General features: G+C 38.9%; 3 protein-coding genes across 4 annotated transcripts; all 3 read right to left on the minus strand.

Annotated features, from left to right (window-relative positions):
• Window positions 1-1,123: 1,123 nt before the first annotated feature.
• Window positions 1,124-9,249, minus strand: LOC128737003 (inositol polyphosphate multikinase). Of its 2 annotated transcripts, XM_053831539.1 has the most exons (5): window positions 8,751-9,249; window positions 2,807-3,007; window positions 2,299-2,742; window positions 1,852-2,243; window positions 1,124-1,694 (listed from the first exon to the last, which is right to left on the minus strand). In XM_053831539.1, exons 2-5 carry the CDS (start codon window positions 3,003-3,005, stop codon window positions 1,461-1,463), a joined length of 1,269 nt encoding a protein of 422 aa, XP_053687514.1. In that variant the 5' UTR covers window positions 3,006-3,007; window positions 8,751-9,249; the 3' UTR covers window positions 1,124-1,460. The 2 variants fall into 2 exon arrangements, with proteins under 2 accessions (XP_053687514.1, XP_053687515.1); XM_053831540.1 differs by lacking the exon at window positions 8,751-9,249 and having other exon boundaries at window positions 2,807-3,496.
• Window positions 3,613-9,240, minus strand: LOC128737010 (hydroxyacyl-coenzyme A dehydrogenase, mitochondrial-like). The gene is made up of 4 exons (XM_053831552.1): window positions 9,135-9,240; window positions 4,951-5,079; window positions 4,432-4,707; window positions 3,613-4,374 (listed from the first exon to the last, which is right to left on the minus strand). Exons 2-4 carry the CDS (start codon window positions 5,014-5,016, stop codon window positions 3,838-3,840), a joined length of 879 nt encoding a protein of 292 aa, XP_053687527.1. The 5' UTR covers window positions 5,017-5,079; window positions 9,135-9,240; the 3' UTR covers window positions 3,613-3,837.
• Window positions 7,129-8,381, minus strand: LOC128737009 (hydroxyacyl-coenzyme A dehydrogenase, mitochondrial-like). The gene is made up of 2 exons (XM_053831551.1): window positions 8,149-8,381; window positions 7,129-7,999 (listed from the first exon to the last, which is right to left on the minus strand). The coding sequence occupies exons 1-2, from the start codon at window positions 8,248-8,250 to the stop codon at window positions 7,184-7,186; spliced, it is 918 nt and encodes a 305-aa protein (XP_053687526.1). The 5' UTR covers window positions 8,251-8,381; the 3' UTR covers window positions 7,129-7,183.
• Window positions 9,250-14,357: the final 5,108 nt, after the last annotated feature.

The following is a 14,357-nucleotide window of genomic DNA, read 5'->3' on the forward strand; positions in this document are numbered from 1 at the left end:
GAAATTCGTCTGGTGAAGAATAGGATTATCGGTCTGATTAGCGCTTTGTACATTGTCAGCTTTGTGCGGCGTATGCTCCTTGATCGAAGCGTCTTGCGGAGAGAAAAGTAGGTTCGATGCGAGAGTGCCAGAAGCTATGAAGTTTTTAAAAATCCTGTAAAACATTCTTCTCGCCAGCAAAATAATTAGCAGAAATCATATTGTACGCAAACTTATGAAAACCATTAGAAATTTACTTGTGTTACATGAATACTTAGGTAAACAAATTAATTAATTAACTCGAAAGAACATTCTGTAACATAAGCATTAAATATATTTCTTAAACAAAATGTTTTCTGCATACTAACTTGGCCTCTCTCCAGAGGCGAGTGAACCTCTTAAGTTTAAAACTTCTCTAATAAAAAAATGACTTGCCACCCCCCCCCCCCCCCCCGACCGAAAATCCTATCTACGTCACTGTCTGCAAGTGGCACAAACTTTATTCTGTAGTGAGCTTTTGAGTGAGGGACAGTATAGGTTATACGGAAGAACCTTAAAACCAGCTGTGGAACGTGCTAGATGGCTCAAGCAGCTTGAAGCCGACTTGCGGGTGTCGAAACGCGCAACGAATTGGCGACGATTAGCCCAGGACCGAGTATCAGTGGAGAGAAATTCTTGATACGGCAAGAGCCACCCCGGCTCTATGCTGGTAGAAGCTAGAAGTAAGGCTGTACACCAGATTAGGGGCGGTGTGCAACAGCGACTGATACGGATTGAACTATTGATTTATGAAATGCTGCGTTTCGTCAGTTATACCCAAGATGGCAGAAAAACAAACTCACTGGAGCTACTCGACAATATCGAGCAAAGGGGCATTCGCCTTACATGATAGGGTCCTATAACTCCTTGGCTCTAGCAGCGAGATTGGTATTAAAAAATAGTAACAACATTAAGAAACAAGCACAGATAATACGCAGCGGTTCACTTACTCAACGGCAAAGAACTAACTGCCGAATACATCAAGATGATAACAGAAAAGATTAAAATATGTACATACAAGGAAAACTATGCATATGTTTGAATACAGGCTTTCTTTTTCTTATAATTTTTAATTTAAAGTATGTATCTTTCAGTTCATATAAAAATGGGGCCATGGGTTTATTATTCAACCAGTTCTTTATGTCTAATTAAGAGAACCAATCTAAAGCGTAGCTGTTAACATAACCATAAATATCTTTGTCTTTCATCATGGCTGGTGCTTACTCATATTAAAACTTAAAAAGCAAATGATTAAAGAAAAACAAACATTTTTTAACGTAAAGTACTTCGAATCTGTAAAAAGCATTTGCCAGCTCATATTTCCAACATCCTGTGCTAGGCTTAGACGTTATCGAATGATCTAGGATCATGGCTAGAATAAATACAAAAATTTGAACAATAGATTTTAAATCATGATGCCTCTTTTTTATAAATGTGCATATCTATGGTACACCCAGTTTGGGAGCATTCTCTGCTTCACATTCTCTCAAAAAACATTCAAAAATTTTAACCAAACTGTCGATGCCCTGCAAGTAGTTGTTATCAACAGTATCTTCTTCGGCTGGGAACACATGTGCAAAGTCAATCATACGAGCACTGGCCCATACTTTGTTATCGTACGAACCGACTAGATTATCTCTCATTAGAATATAGTTGTCGCGCATAGCCTTCATTTCCTTTAAAGATGAAAAATAGAAAAAAGTAAATACAAATTACTTTTGAGTTTCTTAGTGGAGAGTCCATACGTATCTGTATGTAAGTTGAGTATATCCTGTCGCTTAATTCTACTGCTCATAACAAACGAAAAAATGAATCATGATTACTTTGTCTTACCTCTTCATAGTTGTGCATAGCCGAATGACTCCTCTGTATTTTGAAGTATTGTTGCAACGGTTCCACCCCGGAGTCCGTACCAGTGGGTGAAGTTTGCAAGGGAGAGCTAGAGCCTGCACGGGGACTATTCGTACAGCTGTTTGCTTCGGTGGGACTACTAGGGCACGAATTGCTAGCGCTTGGTTTGCTATTAATACTATTCAGACTTTTGGATTGATGTTGCAGCATCGGTTTAAGACGACGCGCGTCATATACTAGCAGGACGGAACTGGCGTATAGCCGGAAAGTAGTTTGCATCCGGGCCCATTTCTGAATAGTCCAAAGATCCGACAAAAACTGAATCAATAACTGCCGACATAAGCCACTTTCAGCATTTAGGAACTTACGGAATGCTGGAAAAAGAAATAGATAAATAGGTTACAAAAAATTAGGAGTATTTGTACAAACCATCTTTAACAGTAACTGCCGTCAGTTTTTTCCCATACTCCTTGCCATATCGCATAACGCGACCATTCGCAATTGAATAGACCTGAAAACCAGGTATGCATAGTCCCAAGTGTTTCTTGCAGGCTTGATACTTCGATTCTTCTGACTTTCGCTTCTCTTCATTTGCCAAGGGATCCCAAGTTTGGCTTCCGATTTTAACGTCCATTATGCAAGGTTCCAGCATACCATAGGTCAAATCCGATAGTTTTAGAAATTGCACAGGTTTCCCATCTACAGGGAAATTTAAGTGTCCCATATACTGGGGAATTATTCCTTTCAGTGTAACCAAATCCGTTTCTTTGGTAGCAGCTTGGACTTCCTCGTAGAATTTAATTTCACGAGTTCCACACAGCAATTTTCCAGCTGGTTTCAAAACGGAACCGTCGGATGCATTTTTTAATAGTCCTGAAGAAAAATATAATTATATAGGGACACGTCAATGCGCACGAATTAAAAATGTTCATGTTACCTATATTATCAGTTCCCTGCTGAAAAGCGTGTCCCGCTACTTGATTCTCCAATGGCTGCACCCCTTCGGGCAGATCCGGATATTCCAGGCTGGATGACATTTTCAATGTACGAGCGAACTGACCTTCGAAACAGTGTGCATGGTGATTTTTCTTTTTCTGGTAAGGAGGCAGTTTAAGTTGCCGATGAATGTGGCTCATAACTGTAGTTTAAATATGCGTATTTATTAAATGAGACAATTGAAAATTTTTTTTAATGAAGTGTACTGTGTCTCTAAAAGCGACTGCTATCAGTTTGAACGTGGCACTAACAGAGTTGTAGAAGAGTTCTTGTTCGAAATTTACCAGTTTATCGTTCAATGCTTTATCACCAAATGGCTTTATCCAGTCGGTTAAATCTTACCGGAATTATTGCTATGAATCATGCTGCACATGTGATCGGTACCTTCGATACAAAAGAGCACACCATTCGGATATCAATATCGTGGTGTTCCGAACGATAACAATTACGCTAGACATAGGTGGAATGGTTGCATATCCGCTTAGTCAGAGATAAACTAGCAAGTAAAGAGGTCGATCAATCAGTTTAGATTTTTCGAGTATTGTAAACTTTTGTTTTCAGTAAATAGGAAGACAACCCGACCGCATATTCAATTTACGTTATTGAGTTTAAATTTGAACACTGGTCTAGTTCCGATTATTTTTTCGTTTCATTTTTTGTTAATTTTTTTTCCAATAAAACTACGATATGCTAAGTCGAAGCACCAAAAATTAAAGTTATAATCTGAAAATTTATTTGTTTTCGTGCAAAAAATATTCGCCGCATCCAAAATTGAGTTGCCGGAGAGTTTGTCCACAATCATACCCATCATCTCAGATAAAATTAATAGCCGGCAACGACAGTCAAGCTGCTGACGTTTTTTTTAACTTTAACATTATTTATGTGAAAGTTCTATATCAGAAACATTTACTTTCGTCCAAGAAATCCACCCATTACCAACGATATACATATTAAATTTGGATAAACAGTCATTCATTTATAATTGTAAAACCCTTCTCCACTTTTCACGCCAAGCTTTTGCGATGAAACCATTTTTTCTAGAATAGAGCTAGGCTTAGCATTTGGATCATTAGGGAATCGAGCGTGCCGTTCCTGCATGATGCTCAGCGTGACGTCTAATCCGACCATATCCATAAGCTCAAACGGTCCCATCGGATGTCCCAAGCCTAGCTTTGTGGCCGCATCAATGTCCCTAGCCGTTGCGTCACCGCGCTCCAACATCTGAAGAGCTTCCGAAGTTAGGGTGAAGAGCAGACGATTGACAATGAATCCTGGAGTGTCCTTGCATTTGATGCACGTTTTGCCCAGATTGCCACCAAAAGCCATTAAAGCTGCAAATGTTTCCTCGGAAGTCTTGTCAGTTTTGATTACTTCGATTAGCTTCATTAAAGGCACGGGATTGAAGAAATGCAATCCGGCAAATCGATCTTGGCGCTTAGTAGCTTCACCCATTTCCACTATCGACAGGGAAGATGTGTTGCTTACAAAAATTACGTGCGGTGGAGCAACCTATCAAAAATTTAATACTATAAATCATATTCATTCTTTAGATCACTCTGAACATACATTATCAATCCGCTTAAATAATTGCTGCTTGATTTTCATGTTTTCCACAATGGCCTCAATGACAATGTCTGTGTTTAGAACTGCCTCTTCCAAATCAAGAGTGTAGCGAATCTTCGATAGTGTTTCGGATACAAACGAGTTTGCTGAGTCCAAATCATTTTTGAATGTTTTGCGAGCAAACCGCTCGATATTTTTTGCCACCTGCGTGCGAGCTTTATCTAAAAACGCTTGATCAATGTCTACCAACGTAGTATGGTGACCTGTTGCTGCTGCAACCTACAACAAAACCACAGATTCAACTCAAGCTTAACTTGTGAACCGTATGTATGAAAACCTATTAATTGCTTTAGTGAGTAATTTGGCTTTTTTTTCATATTTACGTACCACCAAAAAGTATTCATACAATATGAATTATGAAAAAACATATTTACGCAGACAATAACGTTTCAGCAATTTATGCGATTTCCAAGCATTTTCAGCGAAAGTTTAAAGATATGAAAGATGTATGTAACAACGTACCATTGCTATTCCTGACCCCATAGTACCGGCTCCAACTATAACAACAGATTTTATCTGTGGCGTCATTTTACAGATGTGCTATAGTGAAGGCACACAGTAGGGAATTATAGATTGCTAAGAAAGCCAACCCTAGAAGTAATGAAATATACCGTTAGATCAAGTGTCAATTTATTATGTAAGATAATCTAGTAAGGACACCGGTATCATGTAAATTCAGTTTTACTTGCTAATTATATTTGGACCGGCGGTAATTAATTTAAAGAACGATATCATCCTTTTTGATGATTTTTTTTATGATTTCTCTATATGTCTCTAAGTTTTATGTTGAATATCTAATAAAAAGGTGGTTTGTAAACGGCTGGGTAATGCGTACCATCGGTGCCTTGCGCACTGGGCATAAAATAGACCCCACAGTGGTCCATACCCTCTTACCCAGCAACTCCTATCCCTATCTCCTCGTGGTACCAGCCGGGATACGAGCAACCTCGGTGGAAACCAAGGTCGAATGCTGACAGGGAAGAAGGGCTCCTTTGAGCTACGTTGGTTCTCCGGCGATACTGTAGTAGGGTTAGTAGGGCTTTGCATGCCTGAACTACTAAAAGACCAAAGTAATGAACTCCTTAAGTAATAATAACTCTAATCGGAGCAATCCGTAAAGATCCAGGCGACGAAAACGGACTAACGATTGGTCTCTAAATTTCCTCAGAAGCACCCACATGCTTTCTAAAGTGAAGAGCCGTAAGCTCGACATCGTAGCGCTGCAGGGGGACCTGTAATGCTCAGGTTGGTCAAGAGGAGAAATTTAAACCGGTGATTGGACGGTTCAGCGCACACCCGCAAACGAACGAAAACGGTCTAAGACTTGTCGACTTCGCCGCTTCCATGAAGCTGACCATACGTAGTGCCTTTTTCCGGCATAACCTCTACCATCGGTACACCTGGAGATCACCCAACCAGACGGAATCACAAATCAACCACTTTTCAGACATTATCGACGTCAGAACCTATCCGGGCGCTAACATTGATTCAGATCATTACCTAGTGATGGTAAGGATACGTCAAAAACTATCTGTTGTGAACAATATACGATGCCGGTGCCTTTCACGGTATAATCTAGCGCGACTGAAGCAACCGGATGTCGCCGAAAGCTACGCGTTATCTTTCGAAACCGCACTGCAACAAATCTCGTAAATGCTTTGTGCCTAAATTTGTTGAGTGAGAGCACAACACCCCATCGACATCTCTATATCGAGCTGCAGTGAACGTCAGCGACAGCATGTCGTGGACTCAAAATTTGACGGGCCCAAATCATGCTGCTGGCAGTCGAGTGAAGCGAAGTGATGAAATGCTATTTCATTTTCTCTCACGCTGAAATGTTGGCTGCAAAAGCATGGTTGCCTGTCGATGGGGTGGAGCACAATTTGCGATTCTGAGAGTTACCTAGGCGACTCTGCTCACCTGGGTGACTGTACAAATCAAATGGGGCCTGTAAGGTAAGGCGAGGGTGACTGTAAGAATAGGTCACGTGAGAGAAGAGAGGTGACTGTGAGAATAGGGCCCCTGGTCTCAAACGAGCGAGAGGTGGCGACAGATGGAAGCAGATCTTCGATAGTCATCACTATAGCAATATAACAGGAGACGAAACGGAAATTAACCTATGAGTGTCTACGGTGCCTACAAACGAAAACAGCCTCCCGGCTCCCGATCTCAAAGAGATTCGACGAGAAATCGGTCTACGGCAATGGCACTTAACTAAATAATTTCAAGGATTTAGAAGATGGGCAAACAATATTTTGTTACGTCGTCTATCCCCAATAACAAGAGAATTCGTAGGCCACCATCAAGCGGGCTTTATAAGGACCCGTGCTACTACGGATCAAATTTTCACTCTCCGACATCCTCTAGTAATGTCGACATTACAACGTGCCCATGCATATTTTCGAGAATTTCGGGGCAGCATATGATACAAGCGACCGTGACCGGTTGTCGAAAAATATGAATTGGGCTCTATTGAATATTTCTGTTGTTGTTCTTCCGTCTTGTTTGGCTATTAGTCTTGTTTGTACCGTTGATATAGATTAATTTTTCATACTAAAACAATTAACATTCCGAGGCTGGAGAAAATGAACATGAAATGTAAAACTTTACAACATAACATATTTTATAAATCAAGTGCAGTGTATTTTTCCAATCTCAAAAAACATTGAATATAAAATAAAATGAAATCAAATGTTCACTTTTTGTACGAATAAAAACCTTCGCCTGTTTTGATACCAAATTTGCCTTCTGCGATCAACTTTTCCAATATTTTTGGCGGAGTAAACAGGGGGTCATTTGGAAATGCTTTATGCCATCCTTGCAAAATGTTATTAGTCGTATCCAGTCCGACGTAGTCGCTCAACTCCAACGGTCCCATCGGATAACCAGCGCCCAACTTCATCGCCGTATCTATATCTCTGGCACTTGCATCCCCACGTTCCAGTAAACGGACCGCTTCTGCCATATATGGAACCAGCAAGCGGTTCACGACGAAACCAGGCGTATCCTTGCAGGTAATGCACGTTTTGCCCATTCGTTTGCCAAACTCCATCAGCTGTTGATATGTATCTTCGGATGTTTTATCAGTACGAATAACCTCTAGAAGTTTCATCATAGGAACAGGGTTGAAAAAGTGGAGTCCTCCGAAACGATCTTCTCGTTTGGTGATGGAGCCAATTTCGCCAATAGACAAAGATGAAGTGTTACTAGCAAAAATAGAACTCGCCGGTGCGACGGCATCAATTTTACCAAACAGCTCGTGCTTAATATTCATTTTTTCAACTATAGCTTCGATGACAAGATCACTGTTCGAAACCGAATCTTCTAGCTTGGAAGATCCCTTTAGTCTACTTAATGTTCCTTCGATATATTCCTGTCCTTTGGAAGCATCTTCTTTGAACTGTTTTTTGGCTACCCGTTCCAAACTTTTCTTGATTCCGACAACAGCTTTGTCAACTAGTTGATCATTAACTTCCACCAAAGTAACATTATGGCCTGTTGCTGCTGCAACCTGAAATAAATCATTTTCAAGATAAGCATTATGAAACCCCTCGGCTGCCGGCAAACAAGATGCTCATTGGACGAGTACTGACCTTTGGACTTGAGGCTGCAAGTCACTTGATTTTTATAAATATTTTGAATAAAATAAGTATAACTTACCTGCGCGATTCCCGAACCCATCAGCCCACCACCAATGACTACCACGTTATTAATCTTAGCTGCAGTGGCCATATTACGTGTGAAAACCCGAATAACAGACATTGTTTAAAGTACCGTTTTTGTATTAACTAATAGCTAATTATATGAACAAATTCTCAAAATTGATAAATCTCAATTAAAGATTATCATAAAATAACACTCAAAAACTCGAAATAATCTAGATTATCAGTAAGGACATACAAAAGCAAATTACGTCTGCTTGCGCTACGATGAAACGAAACACTACTGAGTTGGAACTGACAGTGGAGGCAAGACAGTTACTTACAAAAACGATGAGCTTCGAAAAGCTTTCGAAGCTTGATTCGGCAGCTTACATGTATATATTATACTACAGACTTATCTATAGTCGCTGTATGTAGCCATACCCCTATTTGTCGTACCAAGCGTAATAATCAGTGGTTGGAACATGGTAATTGCTTTTTTTGTCTTTTATCTAGGAACAGCATTTGATAAGAAATATCTTTTAAAGTAATTGATTAATAGCCTAATAAGCAGTCGCTTTCAGAGAAGTATAGATAACATATAATGAAGCAAACACTTACATGAGAGTCATTCCCAAATATGTTCATTCAACTTCATATTAAAATAACTATGTTTCAGCTAGTAACGTTGAATTTACTGTGGCCTAATGTAATGTGTGAAATAATGGCACAACTGATTGCGTCCACAAAAACAGAAATCTCACTAATAATTGTGCGTTGTTTAAACAAAAATAAAGTTTAAGCGAGGTAGCACATAATTCCAGCTATCATTGAGCATAAAACATTTCCCTTTCCACAATTACTGCACCGAAGTACCTGTCTGCAAAATCCGTGGTATTTTAGTCACGGTGTTCGACGATACGAACAAAGCACAATATTACAGAAAATCAAACAATAGTTGCTATTCAATACATTGTTCGTCTATATGTTCAGATTGGCACTTACACGAAATGTCGTATTAATTTGTCAAATATCGTAGCATCCAGCACAGTACAAGCAAAAACTTTTTCTATCATACAAAAGCTAGGAATATAATAGCACTCCAACGATGCGAATTCGCGAATCGCGACGCGACCGCGAATGTTGATAACTGAAAGGCCTGAAAGGCTAAGCTGAAAACCCCAAACGTAAACAGTAAACACAAAACACCAGAAAACAAAAATAGTGAAATATTTCAGAATTGACATTATATTCAATCAATACAGGAAATGGTTTGGTGCACACGAACACGAGTTCATCGATTTATGTTAAGGTCGTTACACATTTTTCTAGTTTGATTTTTAAAGGGGTCCTTTGTGCCAAATATAATTACCGAAAAATCTAAGGAAAAATAAAAAATAGAAACGAAAACAAAAATTGTTGTTTAATAACAAAATGGTGTAACAATTTTCATTTGCAGCAACATTAATTGAATTGTACAGTAACTCTTTTAAAAAAAGTAACAATTTAATTATAATTGCAGTTCGAAATACAGTTATTGCGATGCATGCAAAATGCAGTTATTGCAAAATACAAAAATGCGACTAAAATTTAAGTTTGTAAAACTTTTGTGTCGTGGGAAGGAAAGTTAAGTAAAAATATGAAATATGTATGATATTTAATAAATCTGGAGTAATCAGCCCCGTGGATGTTAAGATACACACATACACCTACGCACAAGTCGGGTTGGAAATAAGCAAACACAGCCGAGCATGTTGGTTAAATCTGAATTTGAATTCACCAACATTTTCAGCCAACATGTTTGTACGTAATCTTAACAATCGATGGCACACAAAGATAATGACGTTGATATTTTCAATTCAAAATAAGATTTAGTTTAAATGAAAATTGATAAGACGTGACGCAAATTATTTTTTTTACGCGGAAAAACCTTTAAGTTTTAACATAATTAGCCGGTAAATCTTCAAATCGAGATATTTACGAGCTGCTTTTTATACGGAATAACAGAGTCATTGTATAGATAATGGCATAAAAATTTATTAAAATCGTTTGAAAAAGTGGTTTAAAAACAGAAATTATGATTTATGGTATACCCGGCTTAATTGATTTTGCTATAATGTTAGACCCCTTGCTGATCGATTGTCCGGAAAGTCGACGATGAACTGTCAATCGCAACGATACTTCGAAGTGTACACCTGGCTTACTCTTTCTCTACTTCCGCGATTCTTTCTGTAAGCTGTCACCAAAATGGTAAGTCGTGTTAAATTTGCGATTTTCTTAGGTTTTAATGAAATATTGTTTGAAAAGTAAGTGAAAACAAGTGCATTTGTGCCTGGGACATGTTATTTTGTTGAAGTCAATTGAATTAGCTTTCCTAACTATTCGATTATTCGTATCAGTTCAATATTATAAGCTTATGTTCCTATGCATGTGTTTAAATATGGCGATCCGGTGTAAATAAATGAATAGAACAGCTTTTGTTCTAATGGTTTTCTTCTTTGATTACAGACTAAAAAAAGGCGTAACGGAGGACGGTGCAAACACAACCGCGGTCATGTAAAGGCTGTGCGTTGCACGAACTGTGCTAGATGCGTTCCGAAGGACAAGGCAATCAAAAAGTTTGTCATCAGGAACATCGTAGAAGCTGCTGCCGTCCGGGATATCTCGGATGCTTCAGTTTATAGCTGTGAGTATGAACAAAAATTACGTATTGTTCCTAAACGGGTCTCAAGCTGGTGGAAATTCCTTTATGAAATATGTTAGACTGAATTGAATTAACAGCAATGGCGGGCATCTCTGTGTGTTTAGTAATATAACTGTAATGGGTTTTTAAAATAGGTCTATACATTTTCATACCGGCTTTTTGACCAGAACAAATTATGATGAGAAATTTGAACTGATTATATGAAATGATATATAATATACATATTTGCTATCTGAAATCGAATCATTTTTCGCACACAGTTGGAATTAAAAATTACATGTTACTAATATGGAATTACCTTTCATTCTAGCATATGTGTTGCCCAAGCTGTATGCTAAGCTCCACTATTGTGTATCCTGCGCCATCCATTCCAAGGTAGTGCGCAATAGGTCGAAGGAAGCACGCAGAATCCGTACGCCGCCACAGAGAGCCTTCCCTAAGGATATGAACCGGCAAGGAAATGCCCAGCGCAAGTAAATCATGATAATCACTATCATGAACTGCTGGGATTCATTTATGTTGTACTTTCTTCGGTAAGCTTGATTATAAATAGATTTGTACTCATAGTACAAACTAATCGAACAATTGTTTACCAGTAAAATGATGACATCCAATATTTTTCATTTTAATTCAGCTGAAGAATAATGTTTCTGTTAATAATTTTGAAGACAAATAATCTTAAATAACAGCAACATTGAAAAGGGTCTCGATTTGTGCCCTGAAAAAAGTCATTCGAACGTTAGTTTTGTTTTTACTTCTCCATGTGGATCGACAACCTGTTAACCGCTTTCTTTGTACATTTAGATCAAATTGGTTTCCGTACACGTTTCTGTATATTTTCATGTATTAATCTATTCTGATTAGAATTCCTCATGCCAGAACACTGCCTATATTCGCATCAGTCTCATTTTCTATGGAGTTTCCTATATAAATGGGACTGTTATACGAATAGCGGCAGAACAGGGGTGACATTGCGATTCTCGTTTCGACTGATTTTGGTTCGAGACGCCCATTTGTTTAACGTAGTCGAAATGTTTGATCGAGAATGTAGATTCGATGCGGACCATGCAAGAATCTACATAAACTTAATTTCAGATGATAAAGCTTGATTATTTTTAAATTACTAGAGAAGACGTCTAGCGGAAATGAAGCGAAAATCACTTTACTATTTAGTAACAACCGTTAGAAATATAGTGACTTTTCAATTTGCGGTACGCAACATATATACTATATAGTCACTCTAGTGGAAACTATAATTTTCTCTTGAATAATCTTCAGCCTTTAGGGATTTCAGGCTTTTGTACATTCAGCCAGACATGTGAAAGCACGCGCCGCTCCGCACGCTGTGCTAAAACCTTCTCCTTCGTTCATACGTCACACGCACCCGGTTTCAGAGCATATTTTCCGATCTGCACCATCTAGCTACTCTCTTTTTTTTCTGGTGCAGAAAAAGTGTAGCAATGGTGTAGTACAAAAATCGAAAACGACTTATGTACAGCCTGAATTCGTTAATTGGGCCACGACTGCACTCCCGCTGATTCGCTAATTGGGCCGACTGACAGTTGTTAGAAATTTCTAAACTCGAAAATTCCATACAATTTTGACATTCAAGTTGTCACACAGCCCAATTAGCGAACACCCAATTAACGAACCGCCCAATTAACGAACCACCAATTAACGAAACTTTGCTGTATCCAGCTTTTTACGCGCTATAATAATGGCCGCTATAAATTGTGTTCGTAATATGCGAACAATCTTTTTGACAACTCTGCATACATCAAATCTGGCACTTTACTCTTGCAACACTACCGTGCTCTTTCTTTCGTTTACGTCAAAGAAGGAGAACAAAAATGTGCGAAATGTAAACAAAACTATTGCTCTCCTTTTTTGCGTAAACGAAAGAAAGAGCAACACTGCCGTACATGAGAAGAGTGCCCAGTTTTGATGGATGCAGAGTTGTCAAAAAGATTGTTCGAATATTACGAACACAATTTATAGCGTCCGCCATTATAGCGCGTAAAAAGCTGGATTAATCTATCCAGCTTTTTACGCGCTATAATGGTGGCCGCTATAAATTGTGTTCGTGATATGCGAACAATCTTTTTGACAACTCTGCATACATCAAATCTGGCACTTTTCTCTTGCAACGCTTGCAACACTACCGTGCTCTTTCTTTCGTTTACGCCAAAGAAGGAGAGCAAAAATGTGTGAAATGTCTAAACAAAACTATTGCTCTCCTTCTTTTGCGTAAACGAAAGAAAGAGCAACACTGCCGTACAGGAGAAGAGTGCCCAGTTTTGATGTATGCAGAGTTGTCAAAAAGATTGTTCGCATATTACGAACACAATTTATAGCGGCCATCATTATAGCGCGTAAAAAGCTGGATATTCGCATCAGTCTAATTTTCTCACCCCATCGACATCTCTATATCGAGCTGCAGTAAACGTCAGCGACAGCATGTCCGGGGCTCAAAATTTGACAGCGGGCTCAAATCAGACTGCTGGCAGTTGAGTGAAACGCAGTGCTGAATTGCTATCTCATTTTCGCACACACGAGATGTTGGCGGCGAGAACATGGTTGTCTGCCATGGGCTTGAATTTTCTATCCAGCTTTTTACGCGCTATAATGGCGGACGCTATAAATTGTGTTCGTAATATTCGAACAATCTTTTTGTCAACTCTGCATCCATCAAAACTGGGCACTCTTCTCATGTACGGCAGTGTTGCTCTTTCTTTCGTTTTCGCAAAAGAAGGAGAGCAATAGTTTTGTTTACATTTCGCACATTTTTGCTCTCCTTCTTTGACGTAAACGAAGGAAAGAGCACGGTAGTGTTGCAAGAGAAAAGTGCCAGATTTGATGTATGCAGAGTTGTCAAAAAGATTATTCGCATATTACGAACACAATTTATAGTGGCCACCATTATAGCGCGTAAAAAGCTGGATATGGAGTTTCCTATATAAATGGGACTGTTATACGAATAGCGGCAGAACAGGTGTGATCGAGAATGTAGATTCGGTGCGGACCATCATGAGTCACCGCGAATGAGGTGACAATTGTCACCTAGGTGGCTCGCTTTGTCATATTTTAATAATTAAATATTTATTGTCAATTGCAAGGAAAATTGTACCATCCAAAGTGCGATATCGCTCATAAAAGTGCTATTTTGCATTAAATCGTTTCGGTATCTTCGGCGCACTTTTTCGTTACCTTCCAAGCAATAAGTACGCCGAAGATACCGAAACGATTTAATGTAAAATAGCACTTTTATGAGCGATACCGCACTTTGGATGGTACAATTTTCCTTGCAATTGACAATAACCTATTTAAAAATATTTTTAACGGGTTTAGGTTTATGTTTTCTTTGTCTGATTGAATAAAAAAAATTTCAGTGCATTTGGTGTTGTCGCTAAGCTGTTGATCGATCCTAGCTTTAGCGATTTTATAGCTGATGTAGTCGATATAGTTCAATTTTGACAGATTGCTCTCTCTCTCTCGTTCCTGTTGGCAGGGCAGACATCTTGCTA

The sequence above is a fragment of the Sabethes cyaneus genome, chromosome 2 (genome assembly GCF_943734655.1).
Source record: "Sabethes cyaneus chromosome 2, idSabCyanKW18_F2, whole genome shotgun sequence".
Lineage (NCBI taxonomy): Eukaryota > Metazoa > Arthropoda > Insecta > Diptera > Culicidae > Sabethes > Sabethes cyaneus.

Bases quoted from the DNA above. Each gene is read 5' to 3' on its own strand.
- LOC128737003 (XM_053831539.1), bottom strand. From the start codon at position 3,005: ATGAGCCACATTCATCGGCAACTTAAACTGCCTCCTTACCAGAAAAAG. The intron at 2,743-2,806 runs GTAACATGAACA...ATTTTTCTTCAG, and splicing joins GCAGGGAACTGATAATATAG to GACTATTAAAAAATGCATCC. The intron at 2,244-2,298 runs GTTTGTACAAAT...TTCTTTTTCCAG, and splicing joins GGCAGTTACTGTTAAAGATG to CATTCCGTAAGTTCCTAAAT.
- LOC128737010 (XM_053831552.1), bottom strand. From the start codon at position 5,016: ATGACGCCACAGATAAAATCTGTTGTTATAGTTGGAGCCGGTACTATG. The intron at 4,708-4,950 runs GTACGTTGTTAC...GTTTTGTTGTAG, and splicing joins TGGGGTCAGGAATAGCAATG to GTTGCAGCAGCAACAGGTCA. The intron at 4,375-4,431 runs GTATGTTCAGAG...AATTTTTGATAG, and splicing joins TATTTAAGCGGATTGATAAT to GTTGCTCCACCGCACGTAAT.
- LOC128737009 (XM_053831551.1), bottom strand. From the start codon at position 8,250: ATGTCTGTTATTCGGGTTTTCACACGTAATATGGCCACTGCAGCTAAG. The intron at 8,000-8,148 runs GTAAGTTATACT...GATTTATTTCAG, and splicing joins TGGGTTCGGGAATCGCGCAG to GTTGCAGCAGCAACAGGCCA.